The sequence below is a fragment of the Podarcis muralis genome, chromosome 2, assembly GCF_964188315.1.
Source record: "Podarcis muralis chromosome 2, rPodMur119.hap1.1, whole genome shotgun sequence".
Taxonomy (NCBI): Eukaryota; Metazoa; Chordata; class Lepidosauria; order Squamata; family Lacertidae; genus Podarcis; species Podarcis muralis.
The window spans coordinates 105,730,899-105,746,346 of NC_135656.1; the positions used below are offsets into that span (position 1 = coordinate 105,730,899).

The window sequence follows — 15,448 nt, forward strand, 5'->3', positions numbered from 1 at the left end:
CTCCAGCCAGGGGAGGGGGAGGGAAGGCTGGTCCCCTTAGCATCTGCAGCAAGTAGTCACCTGTGCTTTTTAGACATGCTCAGAAATGCTTCACAGCCATGAGCGTGACCAAGAGACTTGCTAGCTGCCTCCCTTTCTTTAGAATGTCACCTTAGAGATATAAAACCACAGGCATGGAAAGGACCCGAATATGACATCCAGGCTACCCTCACCCCCTGGTCCTATGACTTTGTGTTCCTATGGATTCTTCAGTAACTCGTTCTCTGTGTGTGTATGTTCCTGGCGCTGCAGGACTCCAGATATTTCCCCACCGGATGAGGCAGGACAATGAAGGTAAGGGCTCCTCCGTATGGCCATACATTTGGGATAGGCACAGCGGTTGTAGATGAGCCCAAGGCACAATTTTGGACTAAAGCGTTGCGGGCAAACGAGAACAGCATAGGAGGCTGCCTTATACAGTGGTACCTTAGGTTAAGAACTTAATTCGTTCTGGAGGTCCGTTCTTAACCTGAAACTGTTCTTAACCTGAGGTACCACTTTAGTTAATGGGGCCTCCTGCTGCCGCCGCCACGCAATTTCTTTTCTCATCCTGAGGTAAAGTTCTTAACCTGAAGTACTACTTCTGGGTTAGTAGAGTCTGTAACCTGAAGCGGCTGTAACCTGAAGCGTCTGTAACCCGAGGTACCATTGTACTGGGATGGAGACTCAGTCTACGACATGATTGATGCTCAGTCTGCTGCTCCCCTCCGCAACTGCCCCAATTTCTCTTTTTATATCTAAAGTTTGGGGATGTTTTAATGTTTGATGTTTAATATTCTGTTGAGAGCTGCCCAGAGTGGTGGGGAAACCCAGCCAGACGGGCAGGGTATAAATATTAAATCATTATTATTATTAAAGGAGCCATAAAAGACCGACAATCTTCATCACACCACCCCTCCTCTGCCCCCACTTCTTCCCCGACCTTATACTGAATACAACACTAATGTCTCATATCAAATGTAATCTGTAGAAAAGAATTTACAACCTGAAAAAAGTGACAATGTGTGTACTTTTGTAAACCAATAAAATCTTAATAAAAAATATTTTTTTTTTAAAAAAGAGAAGACCAGCAGTCTAAAGACCAGCACCAGGATGAGAGAAAGCGGTGCTTTCAGTTTAGTTGTTGAATTTCCAGCAGCCCCAGCAAGCATGGCCCATGGTCAGAGATGATGGGAGCTGCAATATATGTTTTTTATGTACATATTGACACCTGCCACCCCAATCTCCAGGAGTGGTGCAATATTTTAGGGGTTGCAGGCATGGTCACCCGGGTCTGTGTTTTCTTTGGGGACAATGAGCCCCAACAAAGACTGGTGTCTTTATGATATATGGTTTATTTGCACCTATATACAACTTGCACCTAAATGGAGGGATTATGGAGCATTCACATCCTATCAGGATTGGATTCAAAGGGCAGCAAAAATCCCTCCTCTGCCTCTCTTTGTTTCAGCCTGTCGTCCCCAGCTCACTTGGACTTCTGCCCCTCATTCTGCTTCTCTCTGTGAACCTCCTCCCAGCCCACGACATTCAAAGCTGTAACCCTAAACCTTGCCTTTGCCTCTGCCCACTAACACTCAGTCCCCTTGGCCTGGCACTCTTGCCCTATAATGGTTTCCTAGTTGGGCCATCGCTGGCCTTTGTCCCCTGCTAATGGCCCATCCAGCAAGCTCTGCACAGAGGTGGCTTGGCTTACTAGCCTAACTAAATCCAGGTGGGTTCCAAGTTTGGCAAAGTTTAATCAAACGTTGATTAATTCTAACTTTGAATAAAGCATAACACATTTTGGGGGATCCAGCTCCCCCCAACTCATAACGATAAAGTGGTACCTCTGGTTGTGAACAGGATCCGTTCCAGAGGCCCGTTCGCAACATGAAAAGAGCGCAACCCGAAGCGCCGTATCTGTGCAGGTGCGCAGTGCGATTTGGCGCTTGTGCGCATGCGCAAAGCACGATTTAGCGCTTCTGCCCATGTGTGAGCAGCGAAAGCCGGAAGTAACCCTTTCTGGTACTTCTGGGTTGCTGCGGGACGTAACCTGAAAGAACGTAACATGAAGCAAATGTAACATGAGGTATGACTGTATTGTCTCACCCCAACAATACCAATTTCATAGGTTATCAGGATGACGGAGAACAAGGATCAACGCTGTCTCAGAGACAAGATCTGTATGGTAAATGCAAATTATTTGTTATATATGACTACGGACCTGTATCTCAACCATAGGGAACCTTTCGCCCTCCAGATGTTGTTGGATGACAACTCCCATCCGGCCCTGCAAGCATGGCCAGTGGCAAAGGATGATGGGAGTTGTAGTTCATCAGCATCTGGAGGGCCAAACATCCCCACACCTCCTGTGTATCATAGTAGAGAAAGCATGTGCCCATGTGTGCACCCACCATACACACGTCATGAGATATTCTGGGAACTTGGCTTGCATGGTAAATATTAGCTGCACTGCACCCTTGCCTCCAGGACTGGCCCTATATTTAGGCAGAGTGGGAGGGGGGCATGTCTGGCACCAGATGCTCATCAGGAGAAGGGGGGGCAGGCAGTGACGGATCAGAGGGCAGATCTCTGCATGCTATGCAGCCTGTTTTGCACCTTCTCTGTTGGCCTGTGTGGGAATGTTGTCGATGGTAGGAGAGGATATATTGATTACTGTACTTTTCTGTCTATAAGAAGCCCCCATGTACTAAAGGTAAAGGGACCCCTGACCATTAGGTGCAGTCGTGACCGACTCTGGGGTTGCAGTGCTCATCTCGCTTTATTGGCTGAGGAAGCCGGCGTACAGCTTCTGGGTCATGTGGCCAGCATGACTAAGCCCCTTCTGGCGAACCAGAGCAGCGCACGGAAAACCATTTACCTTCCCTCCAGAGCGGTACCTATTTATCTACTTGCACTTTGATGTGCTTTCGAACTGCTAGGTTGGCAGGAGCAGGAACCAAGCAACGGGAGCTCACCCCATCGCGGGGATTCGAACCGCCGACCTTCTGATCGGCAAGTCCTAGGCTCTGTGGTTTAACCCACAGCGCCACCCGCGTCCCCATGTATTAGACGCCCCCTATTTTGGGGGACTCAAATTTAAGAAAATGGGGGGAGATGGCACAGAGTTGTTGAGATTTTTTTAGGGGGGGGTTGCCGAAAATCGCTCACCCACACCGCAAAATCCGCCTCCTGTCTGTCCCATCGCTGGTAGAAGCTGCCAATTGCCCGCCCAACTGCCAGAGCGTCAGCCAATCAACACCACCCATTGAAACAGCAACCAATAATACACACAGTAGCTGCTGACAGCCGCAGCAACAACCAATCAAACGTCTACCCTACGCACTACCCAAGTGTAAGATGGCCCCCAATTTTTAGCATGATTTTTAAAGAAAAAACCATAGTCTTATACAAGGTAAAGTACGGTAAATATTATCCTTCCTCACGCTAGTGAGCTGGTCGCAGAGTACATTCCCCTGTATATTGCAGGAAGCTAGTTGGTAGATTCGTTCGAATCTCTTGAGTTAAGCAATCCAGTCTGGCTTGTCCAGATTGGGTTATTCCTGGTGAATTGCCCTTTATTCCCTCTTAAAACAATAAGGACACCCAGTCTTCTTTAAAAGTAATGATAAGAAGTTTACTTACATTCAGTTCACAGTATGATCCTGAAGGCAGGCTTTAGCTTGTAGTTACAGAAGAGAGTGTGAGTTCATCCAGTATGGGGATTGAGCCCATGTGCTGCTGGCTGAGAGCCAGCAGACAGCAAAAGCACCAAGAGAACAGCATCAAGAGAAGAAATGGCAAAAAGAGAGCAACAAGAGAGTCAGGAGAAGATGGCTGCGTGTCTAGCCCTTTTAAAGGGTCTGCCAGGGTCAAGCCCATCTACCTGGTCACATGCAGGGGGAGGATGCTCCAGACCAGATGTGACAGGAAGTCCTCCTGGCTGGAGCAACATCCCCTTGTTGTCCACTCTGGGCAGACAGGAAATGTTGTACTTGACTGCTACAGTGATGTAACATCTCACAGCCTGCTCTCCTCAGGTGTGGTGTCCCATCACCTGTGTTTAGCTTCTGTAAATGGAATGAGATGGGCGGGGTATAAATAAATATATATATGGGGGGGCAAGTGGGTGGATTGGCCGGTACACTTTGTCCATCATCTGAACCAGCCCGTGTGCAAAACGCTTCAGTGTAAAGAGGACTTCCCTAAGGAGGTACCAACTGTTCCAGTGGGAGGTGCATGTGATGTTAACATATGAGAGTGCTGGAGGTGAAATAGTTAAACAAGTTACCCAATCAGAACCCAGGGGGGTGGAGTCAGAGGGACTATAAAACCAGCTCTGGGAGGGGCGAAAGGGAGTTTGTTGGGAGTTGGTTGGTTGGTTGGTTGGTTGGAGTGGGAGTGAATTGGGATAGAGTCTGTGGGGAGGTTGAGTTAGGGTAGCGAAATAAGCTGAGTTAAGGGCTGGGAAGACAAGTAAATATCTGAGAGGTGGTTTAGTGAGTGAGAGCAGGTAGTGGAAGTTATAGGTCTGGATAGGCACCCCATGATTGTAATTGACCGATACCGTTTATGAAACCACACGCTTGTTAAACTGCAATAAATAAACAGAAGTTTATGTTCCAATTTAACCCTGACTGGACTCAGTATTGTACCAGGTAGGGCCTGGGTGGTGGCAGCGAGAAATAAAGTGGTGGCACAGGGATCAATAGACGGTGAAACGTCCGGGGGCCCTGTGTGATCGCCACAGTGCAAAGCTTGCTATTCCCTTCACAATATTTGTCAACTACGGTCCAAGAAATAGAATCGTCTAAAATTGTCTTGTGTGAAGGCAGATCAAAATCTGCTCCAGCACTGTCTCACTGGTTCTCTTTCTCTATGGCCATGTTAGCAGAGAAACACTGGTAAATGTGTAGGTGCCGTACCCAGTGGCGTAGCGTGGGGGGTGCAGGGGGGGCTGGCCGCACCGGGCGCAACATCTGGGGGTTAGGGTTAGGGGGCGCAAATCCATGGGTTGGGGGCGCAAATCCATGGGTTAGGGGGCGCAAATTACTTGCCTTGCCCCGGGTGCTGACAACCCACGCTACGCCACTGGCCGTACCTCCACTCTGGGTTTTACTTGGGGAGTAGAAAATACCCAATATCTTTGGCCTTTTAAATTTGCTGCAGTTCGGCCATTTCAGTCCCATTGTAGGTCCTCTTCCGTTTCTCCTCTTGCCTTATTCTGCTGGACTTGCGCTGGTTCTAGAATGACTTTTCCATGTTTGTTCCCAGATTACCCATGGGATAAATCCAGCCTGAAGTCTATACCAATGGACTTGACGCAGTTTAAGGAACTGGATGACCATGCATCAACGGTATACTGTCTCTTACGGCGATATGATCCACACGGAATAATAGTCCTGTAAAGAATCTTCTAGGATGCTGAGAGGGTTTTTTTTAAATGTGGATTTGGAATTGGACCCTAAGGATCTGTTCCAACTCTACAATTCTATGATTCTATGACAGTACCTTCAAGTGTCCTCTCCTTATAGGAGGCAACTTCTTCTGTCCACATGGAAGTTCACAGTGGGAAACATTATGCTTCAAAATCCACCCCAAGCCTGAAACAAAGGGGATTTGGATCACACCTGAAGACTGTGGAAATAGCATGCCTGTGTAAAGAAAAAAGAAAGGTTAAGCATGCTTCATCCTTCAGAACAATTTTACTCGGGGATAAAATTTGATAGATTGATCAACTAGGGTGCATACACTTACTCAGCTAACTGTGTATTCCTGAGCAGTTTTACGCAGAAGTAAGCTCCATTGAGTTCAGTAAGACTCTTTTTAGTGCATGTAGGATGGCAGGCACCCTAAGTTTTCTTTAGACAGCAGAAAGGAACTGGGTACTGCTCCTCCATGTTATCTTCTACAGTATTTAAAAAGGTAAAGGTACCCCTGCCCGTACGGGCCAGTCTTGACAGACTCTAGGGTTGTGCGCTCATCTCACTCTAGAGGCCGGGAGCCAGCGCTGTCCGCAGACACTTCCGGGTCACGTGGCCAGCATGACAAGCTGCATCTGGCGAGCCAGCGCAGCACACGGAACGCCGTTTACCTTCCCGCTGGTAAGCGGTCCCTATTTATCTACTTGCACCCGGGGGTGCTTTCGAACTGCTAGGTTGGCAGGCGCTGGGACCGAGCAATGGGAGTGCACCCCGCTGCGGGGATTCAACCGCCGACCATGCGATCGGCAAGTCCTAGGCACTGAGGTTTTACCCACAGCGCCACCCGCGTCCCATAATACAGTATTTACCTTTCCTGAAACAGGTGAATGTCAAGAACAATGTGAAAAAACTGGTGAATGTCTTGCTTCAAAAAGCCCACAGTGACCTGGAGAAAGTCCGAGCCATTTGGATGTGGACGTGCCATCATATAGGTAGGTGGTGGTGGTGGGGGTGACCTTTCTGTGTGCGAAGCCGGAAGCGATCCCTCCAGACAACAGAACGACTCTTCTAGTGGTGTTATAGGAAAGCTCCTTTATATAGCATTGGATTAAAGCAGAGCCTTTGAAGGTGATTAACTGTTGTTTTGTGAACGAAATAGTAAAGGTAAAGGGACCCCTGACCATTAGGTCCAGTCGTGGCTGACCCTGGGGTTGCGGCACTCATCTCGTTTTATTAGCCGAGGGAGTCGGCGTATAGCTTCCGGGTCATGTGGCCAGCATGACTAAGCCACTTCTGGCGAACCAGAGCAGCACACGGAAACACCATATATCTTCCCGCCGGAGCGGTACCTATTTATCTACTTGCACTTTGACATGCTTTTGAACTGCTAGGTTGGCAGGAGCAGGGACCGAGCAACAGGAGCTCACCCCGTCGCGGGGATTCGAACCGCCGACCTTCTGATCGGCAAATCCTAGGCTCTGTGGTTTAACCCACAGCACCACCCGCAGATACCCCTCATTGAACTGATTAGTTACTCGTATCTTCTGCTAAAAGTTTCTGATGTAGGTGAGGTTGCTGCAGTCCTTTATCGGTTGTGCATTGCAGACTTTGAGGTGACTGTCCATAAATGTCTTTATTCCTCCAGAATACGATGTGGAAGGATACCATAACAAGGTGCCTTCTGAGGCAACTGATGCCCTTCAGTCGGGGAAAAGCGCTTGTGGGGGCTATGCTGGCCTTTTTGAAGAAATGTGCAGGTAATTCCTATTGAGCCGCAGAGAGCTGGAGAGCCACACGTCCCCCACACCTGCTCTATACAGGCGACTCTCAACACATCATTATGAAGACAAACTTGGGTCCCCCTACAGCCACTGGAAATCCTGCTTCCTTCACCAAACACTTCTTGTACCTTTTAAAGCCCTTCTGTGCTGCCTTGAAAGCTATAGATTCCAGTCTCTCTCTCTCTCTCTTCAACAAGCAAGCTGAGATTAATAATAATAATAATAATAATAATAATAATAATAATAATAATAATAATAATAAATTATTTATACCCTGCCCATCTGGATGGGTTTCCCCAGCCCCTCTGGGCGGCTTCCAACAAAATATTAAAATACAATAGTCTATTAAACATTAAAAGCTTCCCTAAACAGGGCTGCCTTCAGATGTTGTATAAAAGTCTGGTAGTTGTTGTTCTCTTTGACATCTGGTGGGAGGGCACCACAGGGCAGGTGCCACTACTGAGAAGGCCCTCTGCCTGGTTCCCTGTAACTTGGCTTCTTGCAGCGAGGGAACCGCCAGAAGGCCCTCAGCGCTGGACCTCAGTGTCCAGGCAGAATGATGGAGGTGGAGATGCTCCTTCAGGTATACCGGACCAAGGCCGTTTAGGGCTTTAAAGGTCAGCACCAACACTTTGAATTGTGCTCAGAAACGTACTGGGAGCCAACGTAGGTCTTTCAAGACCGGTGTTATGTGGTTTTGGCGGCCACTCCCAGTCACCAGTCTAGCTCCCACATTCTGGATTATTTGTAATTTCCGGGTCACCTTCAAAAGTAGCCCCACGTAGAGCGCATTGCAGTAGTCCAAGCGGGAGATAACTAGAGCATGTACCACTCTGGCTAGACAGTCTGCAGGCAGGTAGGGTCTCAGCCTACGTACCAGATGGAGCTGATAAACAGCTGCCCTGGACACTGAATTGACCTGCGCCTCCATGGACAGCTGTGAGTCCAGAATGACTCCCAGGCTGCGCACCTGGTCCTTCAGGGGCACAGTTACCCCATTCAGGACCAGGGAGTGCTCCACACCTGCCCACCTCCTGTCCCCTCAAAACAATTGGCTCCTAACTAAAATTTTTGTACCAGTGCAACATACAAAACTGTCATGCAGGGCTGGGGGATCTTGGGCCTTCCAGATGTTGTTCAGCTACATCTCCCATCAGCCTTAGCAAGCTTGGCCAGCCACCAGGAATGATGGGAGTTGTAGTTCATCAACATCTGGAGGACCAAAGATTCCCCAGACCTGTAATATGCAGTTAAATGAAGCAGCCTGGCATTTCTTCAGAGTAACGTAGTAGTCCCCATTGGCATTTAGCATACTTCTGTTTCCTCCCTCAAAATCCCAAATTGCACATCCGTAAGGGGAAAGATTGGACAATATAGGAAAAAGCCTAAAATGCCGGATGTGGTTTGGCTTCTCCCTGAAAACAGAGCAAAATGAAGGATGCCCATTCTAATCCAAAAAAGCACTGATTACAACCACAGTGCCTTGTTCACAATGGTGTTCCTGAATCCCTTTCTTCCCCCCTCAGTCTTGCAGGGATACAATGCAAGCAGTTGTCTGGCTTTGCCAAAGGGTTCCAATACAAACCAGGAAAAGTATTTGAGGGGAAGACTAATCATGTCTGGAACGCTGTTTATCTTGAAGGAAGGTGGCATCTTTTAGACAACACGTGGGGCAGTGGCTGTGTGGATGACTCTTGTAGCAAGTTCACTTTCAGGTATGTTGTTAGGCAACAGAAAGCCCACTCAGAGTGTGGGACACAACAAGGGTATAGTGAACTTCCTTTTGCTTTCAGATTTTTGTTTGGTTTGCTTGTCAGAATGGGTGATTTGATAGCCACAGGGCATCAGCATGGAGTGTTGTGGTAGTGGTGGGACAATTAATAGGTTCTAGAGCAGCGGTTCTCAACCTGTGGGTCCCCAGATGTTGTTGGTCTACAACTCCCATCATCCCTGAGCTCTGGCCTTGCTAGCTAGGGGTGATGGGAGTTGTAGTTCAACAACATCTGGGGACCCACAGGTTGAGAAAGGCTGTTCTAGAGTATTATGCTTATCCTACATGTGTAGGATTTGGGGATCCTGGAGTTTGGGTCATTGCAACACAGCAGCCTTTCTCTACCAGGTGCCCTCCAGTAGTTTTAGACTACCACTCCCATCGTCACTAACTATTGGGTCTCAGGCTTCAGGGACACAGCTCCCACCCACCCCCGCCCTTTTGCAGTAGATAAGCAAAACAAAGCGGAAGGAGTCTCTTACCAGATTTTTAATGATCGTAACAAGAGAACAAAGAATGAATTTCTAGGAATGAAGGCGCTCCCAATTAAGGGTTCCACCCACTTCCTCCCTAGTCACCCACTTCACTTCTGCATCTTGCAAACTGGTCTCGCAACCACTGTGCTTTCCGTGCCGCCACCTTATCTGCTTCCCTTGACCTTGGGCTGAGTGGATGGACGCTTTCCTGTGAAATGGAGTCTGTTCACGCTCTCTCTACTAGCTGTTCACCACCCAGTTCTTCCCAACTTTGGTCTTCTGAACTATGTCCCTCTGCAAACCACTGTTCCAAATCTATACTGCTCCACTGCTCCTGGGAAGATTCAGGATCCCGAGCAGGAGCAGGGGGCAGGGGAGGCTGCCCCCATTCCTCTCAGTGCAGCCCTCCTCAGCACGGTCCCTGACATTGGGCCACATTGGCTGTGGTTGATGAGTCATGAGTTCAGTCAAACCTGGAGGGAATCAGATTGGGGAAGGCTGGATGAGTGGGTCACCCAGTTCCTAAACTGTGGATAGTGTTAACTATGGACATGCTTGTCAAATAAAGCATTGTTGTCATTAAGAAGAGGAAGAGTTTGGATTTGATATCCCGCTTTATCACTACCCTAAGGAGTCTCAAAGCGGCTAACATTCTCCTTTCCCTTCCTCTCCCACAACACTCACTCTGTGAGGTGAGTGGGGCTGAGAGACTTCAGAGAAGTGTGACTGGCCCAAGGTCACCCAGCAGCTGCATGTGGAGGAGTGGGGAAGCGAACCCGATTCACCAGATTACAAGTCCACTGCTCTTAACCACTACGCCACACTGGCACAAATTTGGGTGAGAAAACAGGCTGTGGTTAATCTAATCAAGGATCTGGTTTCCAAACTGTTCACATGTGTGGCTGTGGGAGAGGGAGTTGGAACGAGGCTTGCTATGTTTCATTCCCAACATGCTAAGCTATGGTTTCACTTGACATCTGAACAAGGCCTAAAAGGATTCCACGCTCATTTCTAGATAGCTTTCCCTGTTTGAACCTGGTGCTGAGATTTCACGAAAGACTGCACAATTGCGCTTCCTCCTTCTGCAGGTACAATGAGTTTTACTTCCTTACCCATCCTGCTCTGTTTATTAACGATCACTTCCCAGAAGACCACAGCTGGCAGCTTCTGAAACAGACATTATCGCTGCAGCAGTTTGAACGTAATGTGTGGTATAAGTCTGCCTTTTATTCAGTAGGACTGACAGGCACATCCACGGCAACGTCAGTCATCGAAACAGGTAAAGTCAATCAGAAACATCCGTCTTGTTGCTTTTGGCAGTCAGACTTATACTGACAACGAGTCTCATGTCTCTTTAAGATGCTATTGCTCTGTAAAGCAGGGATGGGAACCTGAGGTTGCTAGACTACAATCCCCATCATCCCTGACAATTGGTCGTGCTAGTTGGAGTCCCACAACAGCAAGAGGGTCACACAGGTTCCTCACCCCTAATCAAGCAGAACCAGAACTCAGTGGGTCTTCCAAGGTGTGAAGGAGGCTCAGGAAATCTGTTATCTTTCTCGGAATTGTTAGGTACAGATGATTATGAGGCAGCTGGATTGTCCTTGGTCTATTTTGATTATCCCTGTGCATTATATTACTCCTGGCAAACAAGGCCATTCTGTGGCCTTCATGGAGTCGTGAGGTTAATTAAAACTAACAATCAAGATGAAGTAAAGCCTGAGGGGAGAAACAACCTACAGGTGGTTAGTTGCTCAAGGACGGGTCAGTGAGGGAAGAACAGATTGCCTGTTTCCCATCTACCAATCTATTAACCATCATTAATTTCAATGGATGGGACGAAGGTGGTGCTGTGGGTTAAACCACAGAGCCTAGGCCTTGCCGATCAGAAGGTTGGCGGTTCGAATCCCCGTGACAGGGTGAGCTCCCGTTGCTCGGTCCCTGCTCCTGCCAACCTAGCAGTTCGAAAGCACATCAAAGTGCAAGTAGATAAATAGGTACCGCTCCGGCGGGAAGGTAAACGGCGTTTCCATGCGCCGCTCTTGTTCGCCAGAAGGGGCTTAGTCATGCTGGCCACATGACCCGGAAGCTGTACATCGGCTCCCTCGGCCAATAAAGCGACATGAGCGCCGCAACCCCAGGGTCAGGGGTCCCTTTACCTTTACCTTTAATTTCAATGGGTCTACTCATATATGGGTGTAACCCTATTTCTCACAGCAAGGTGGCAGAAAATCCATAGGGGAAAACCCATTCATGGGGATTTAAAATAAAAATGCAGTGGTACCTCAGTTTACATACGCTTCAGGTTACATATGCTTCAGATTATAGACTCCGCTAACCCAGAAATAGTGCTTCAGGTTAAGAACTTTGCTTCAGGATGAGAACAGAAATCATGCTCTGGCGGCGCGGTGGCAGCAGGAGGCCCCATTAGCTAAAGTGGTGCTTCAGGTTAAGCACAGTTTCAGGTTAAGTACAGACCTCCGGAACGAATTAAGTACTTAACCTGAGGTACCACTGTATTAACAAATACAGAAAAACCATTACTTTTTGCCCCTTCCAACTTTTTTAATCAATTCCTGTTGCATACAGAAACATGTCGACATCAAAAAACCTTTGCTTTTCTTTCACAGAAAACGGCAAGGCAACTGTTTTCATTGAGAGTCGTTCTCCGACGCTCTTCCTCTGCAAGCTCAACGGGGCAAACGAACACTGCTTTATGACCCTGCAGAGGAACGGGATGACCCTGGAAGTGTATCCTCAGGAGGTGGGGACTCATAGCTTGGACATCTTCGCCAAACCTTCCAGGAGCAAGGAGGAGAACTACAGCCACGTGGTGGAATACTCCCTGGTGTGCCCATCTGTGGACAAAAACTTCTGTTTGCCCAAACCGCTTATCCAGCCTGTGGGGCCCAGCTGGCAGTCGGAGGAGAAGGGGATCCTGGGAGCCTCGCCTGCCAGTCCGATTGTCCACACTGAGGACGGACGCTGCATTGTCACCTTCACTCGAAGTAGAGACCTGGATCTCTTTGCCACCCTGGACTCTGAGGCCAGCAGCACGTCGGAGGACTTGCGGAGGCGTCACATCTGGACCACTCGCCAAGATGCCCATGTTGAGTTGAAGATACAGCTCCCTCACGCAGGGACCTTTGCTCTTCACATCTGGGCAAAGAAAGCATCCGATCCGGGCAACAGCCACTGCGCCCTCAGCTACCTCCTCTTCTGCCCAAACAAGAGTGTGTTGTGGCCGGTTTTCCCACAGAGTTATACCAACTGGGAGGATGCTTTTGAGCTGGTGGCACCTGTTGCTGGGGTCTTGCCGGCCAACTGCGATGTGACATTTAGGCTCAAGCTGCCTGGCGTAGATGAGGTGTCTGTCGAATGCGGAAATTCTCGCCGACTGACTCTTAGCGAAGACGGTTTCTGGGAGGGAACCTGCAGCACCTCGTGTGGCCCCAGGGTGACAGTGATGATATCAAAAAATGGCAGCCACTCCTTCTGGGCCCTGCTGGACTACAAAGTGGAAAGTCACTAGCTAGGAGGAGCAAATTAAACTATGTAAAAAGATCTACGCTTGCCGGAAGAGAGGGAAACGGTAATCCATCATTAACCACAGCTTGTATGTTAACCAGGTATAACTGGGAGAAATACTAGCAGTCAGATACTGGAGTATCTGATATTACGGGACTAAGGGCATGGGGAAGTGGTCCGAACAATAACCCTGACTATAATTAAAGTAAGGGAAGGCAGACCTCTTAACAGTTGTTTTCTTTAAAGATGAAGTCTATTGTTATTGGTGTAACCGAAAGCAAGAAAATGTGGAACCACATACATTTTGAGAACGCTGTAAAATGGATTCGTCTATATACACATACCTGATGGCTTGTAACTTTGGCTGGTTGCTACCCCTTAAAAAAAAGTTCAACAACACCTCTTTTTCTAACAAAAAAAGGCCTGTTTCCATCACAATTTAAACATAAAATATAGAGGGGGAAATGAGCAAGTAAATGGACCACATTCTGAACCAGGACTTCCTGCTCATGTTGAATGGACCACTCCAAAGTGTAATCTAAGGTGCTTATATGATGTGTGCTTATATTAATAGGATGCCTTCACCATTAATATAAAAACATGCTTCCTGTAACTTAAGGTTTCCCATGGTGGTGGTGGTGGACTTACATATTTAACATCACAGTGGACAACATGAGAAGTCCACTCTGTCACGAGGCCTTATTGGAGCGGAGTACAGAAACACTCCCCTCAAACATCAGTCATCTTACACGTGGACTCGGACGTTGCACTTCCACAGATAAATGCAACAGCAGCTACTTTGGAGCATTAGCCACACAGGTGCATTTACCTGTGCTTTATTTGAAACGGTAAAACCTGATCTCAAAAAAAGAGGGTGGGTGGACCTGCTAGTTCATAGAATCATTTGTAACCAGGGACCCCTGGTGGCAAAAGAAAGTGAAACCACTCAACTCAACTCACTTGCCTTCTGTCCTGACATAGGAAATGACACAGAATAATAGAATTGCAGAGTTTGAAGGGACCCGGCGAGTCATCTAGCATTGCAGGAATCTCAACTAAAGCAACCCTCATGGGGCCATCGTGGGATTTATGGGGGGGAGGCTTTATGTTAGTGGGCGCAGAACCTCAGTTTTTGTATTGATTTACTTCATTTGGAGGGAGGCAGCTGCCCCCTTACCCCCATTTGGTTCGGGTCCTAACCCCCAGAGCAGCAGAAAACAAGCTTGCTCCATCGTCCACGTGACGGCTCTTTAGAAATCTGAAGATGGCTAATGTATCTCCTCTCAGTCTCCTCTTTTCCAAGCTAAACATACACAGCTCCTTTAACCGTTCTTCGCAAGGCTTGGTTTCCAGACCCTTGATCTTATTCATTGCCCCCCTCTGGGCACACTCCAGCTTGTTGACATCCTTCTTAAATTGTGGAGACCAGAATTGGAGGGCTCAGTATTCCAGGGCTTCTCTGACCAAGGCAGAATAGAGAGGTACTATCACTTTCCTCATACAGCCTAGGACTTGCCGATCAGAAGGTCAGCGGTTCGAATCCCCGTGACCGGGTGAGCTCCCGTTGCTCGGTCCCTGCTCCTGCCAACCTAGCAGTTCGAAAGCACCTCAAAGTGCAAGTAGATACATAGGTACTGCTCTGGCGGGAAGGTAAACGGCGTTTCCATGCACTGCTCTGGTTTGCCAGAAGCAGCTTAGTCATGCTGGCCACATGACCCGGAAGCTGTACGCCGGCTCCCTTGGCCAATAAAGCGAGATGAGCGCCGTAACCCCAGCGTCGGCCATGACTGGACCATAATGGTCAGGGGTCCCTTTACCTATCACTTTCCTCAATCTGGACACTAGGCGTCTGTTGATACAGCCTAGACTAACGATAGCTTTCTATGGTTTGTGGTGGGTGTGAACAGGGTCAAATTTAAGTTTGATGAGGCCCTAAGCTACTGAAGGTAATGGGGCCCTTTATATGTCCAGCTGTCCTTTGTCAACAACAAATTGGCGCTGTTTTTTGTGTTGAATATATGCTCTATGGTAATTTATGGACCTGATAGGTATCTAAAGCCATTAACACATGTTGCCATGCAACCAGTCCATGCAGAATGTAGGGATGAGAACGGGATCTGTTCCAGAGCCCCATTCGCATCCCAAACAGAACGTAAGATGCGACAGCCCGTCTGTGCGTGCGCGGGTCGTGTTTCGCCGCTTCTGCGCATGCGTGTGATGTCAGTTTTGACCATCTGTGCATGCGCGAGCGGCAAAACCCAGAAGTAACACCCTCCGTTACTTCTGGGTCGCCACGGAGCGCAACCCGAAAGCGCTCAACCTGAAGCATATTTATCCCGAGGTATGACTGTATATAGAAATGAGCAAACCAGTGATATTTTAGGGAGCAGGTTAGCAGGCGGGGCCCAAGACTTACATTCTAGGAGCCTACACAACACAAAGCACTGTTGC

General features: G+C 48.3%; 2 protein-coding genes across 2 annotated transcripts in view; both read left to right on the plus strand.

Moving 5' to 3' along the window:
- The window catches only part of LOC114592123 (kyphoscoliosis peptidase-like), a 201,021-nt gene that overhangs the window by 38,738 nt on the left and 146,835 nt on the right, over positions 1-15,448 (plus strand). The window lies entirely within an intron of this gene.
- Positions 6,071-13,066, plus strand: LOC114590926 (kyphoscoliosis peptidase-like). Its single transcript, XM_028717546.2, has 5 exons — positions 6,071-6,433; positions 7,087-7,198; positions 8,749-8,937; positions 10,558-10,748; positions 12,100-13,066. The coding sequence occupies exons 1-5, from the start codon at positions 6,412-6,414 to the stop codon at positions 12,999-13,001; spliced, it is 1,416 nt and encodes a 471-aa protein (XP_028573379.2). The 5' UTR covers positions 6,071-6,411; the 3' UTR covers positions 13,002-13,066.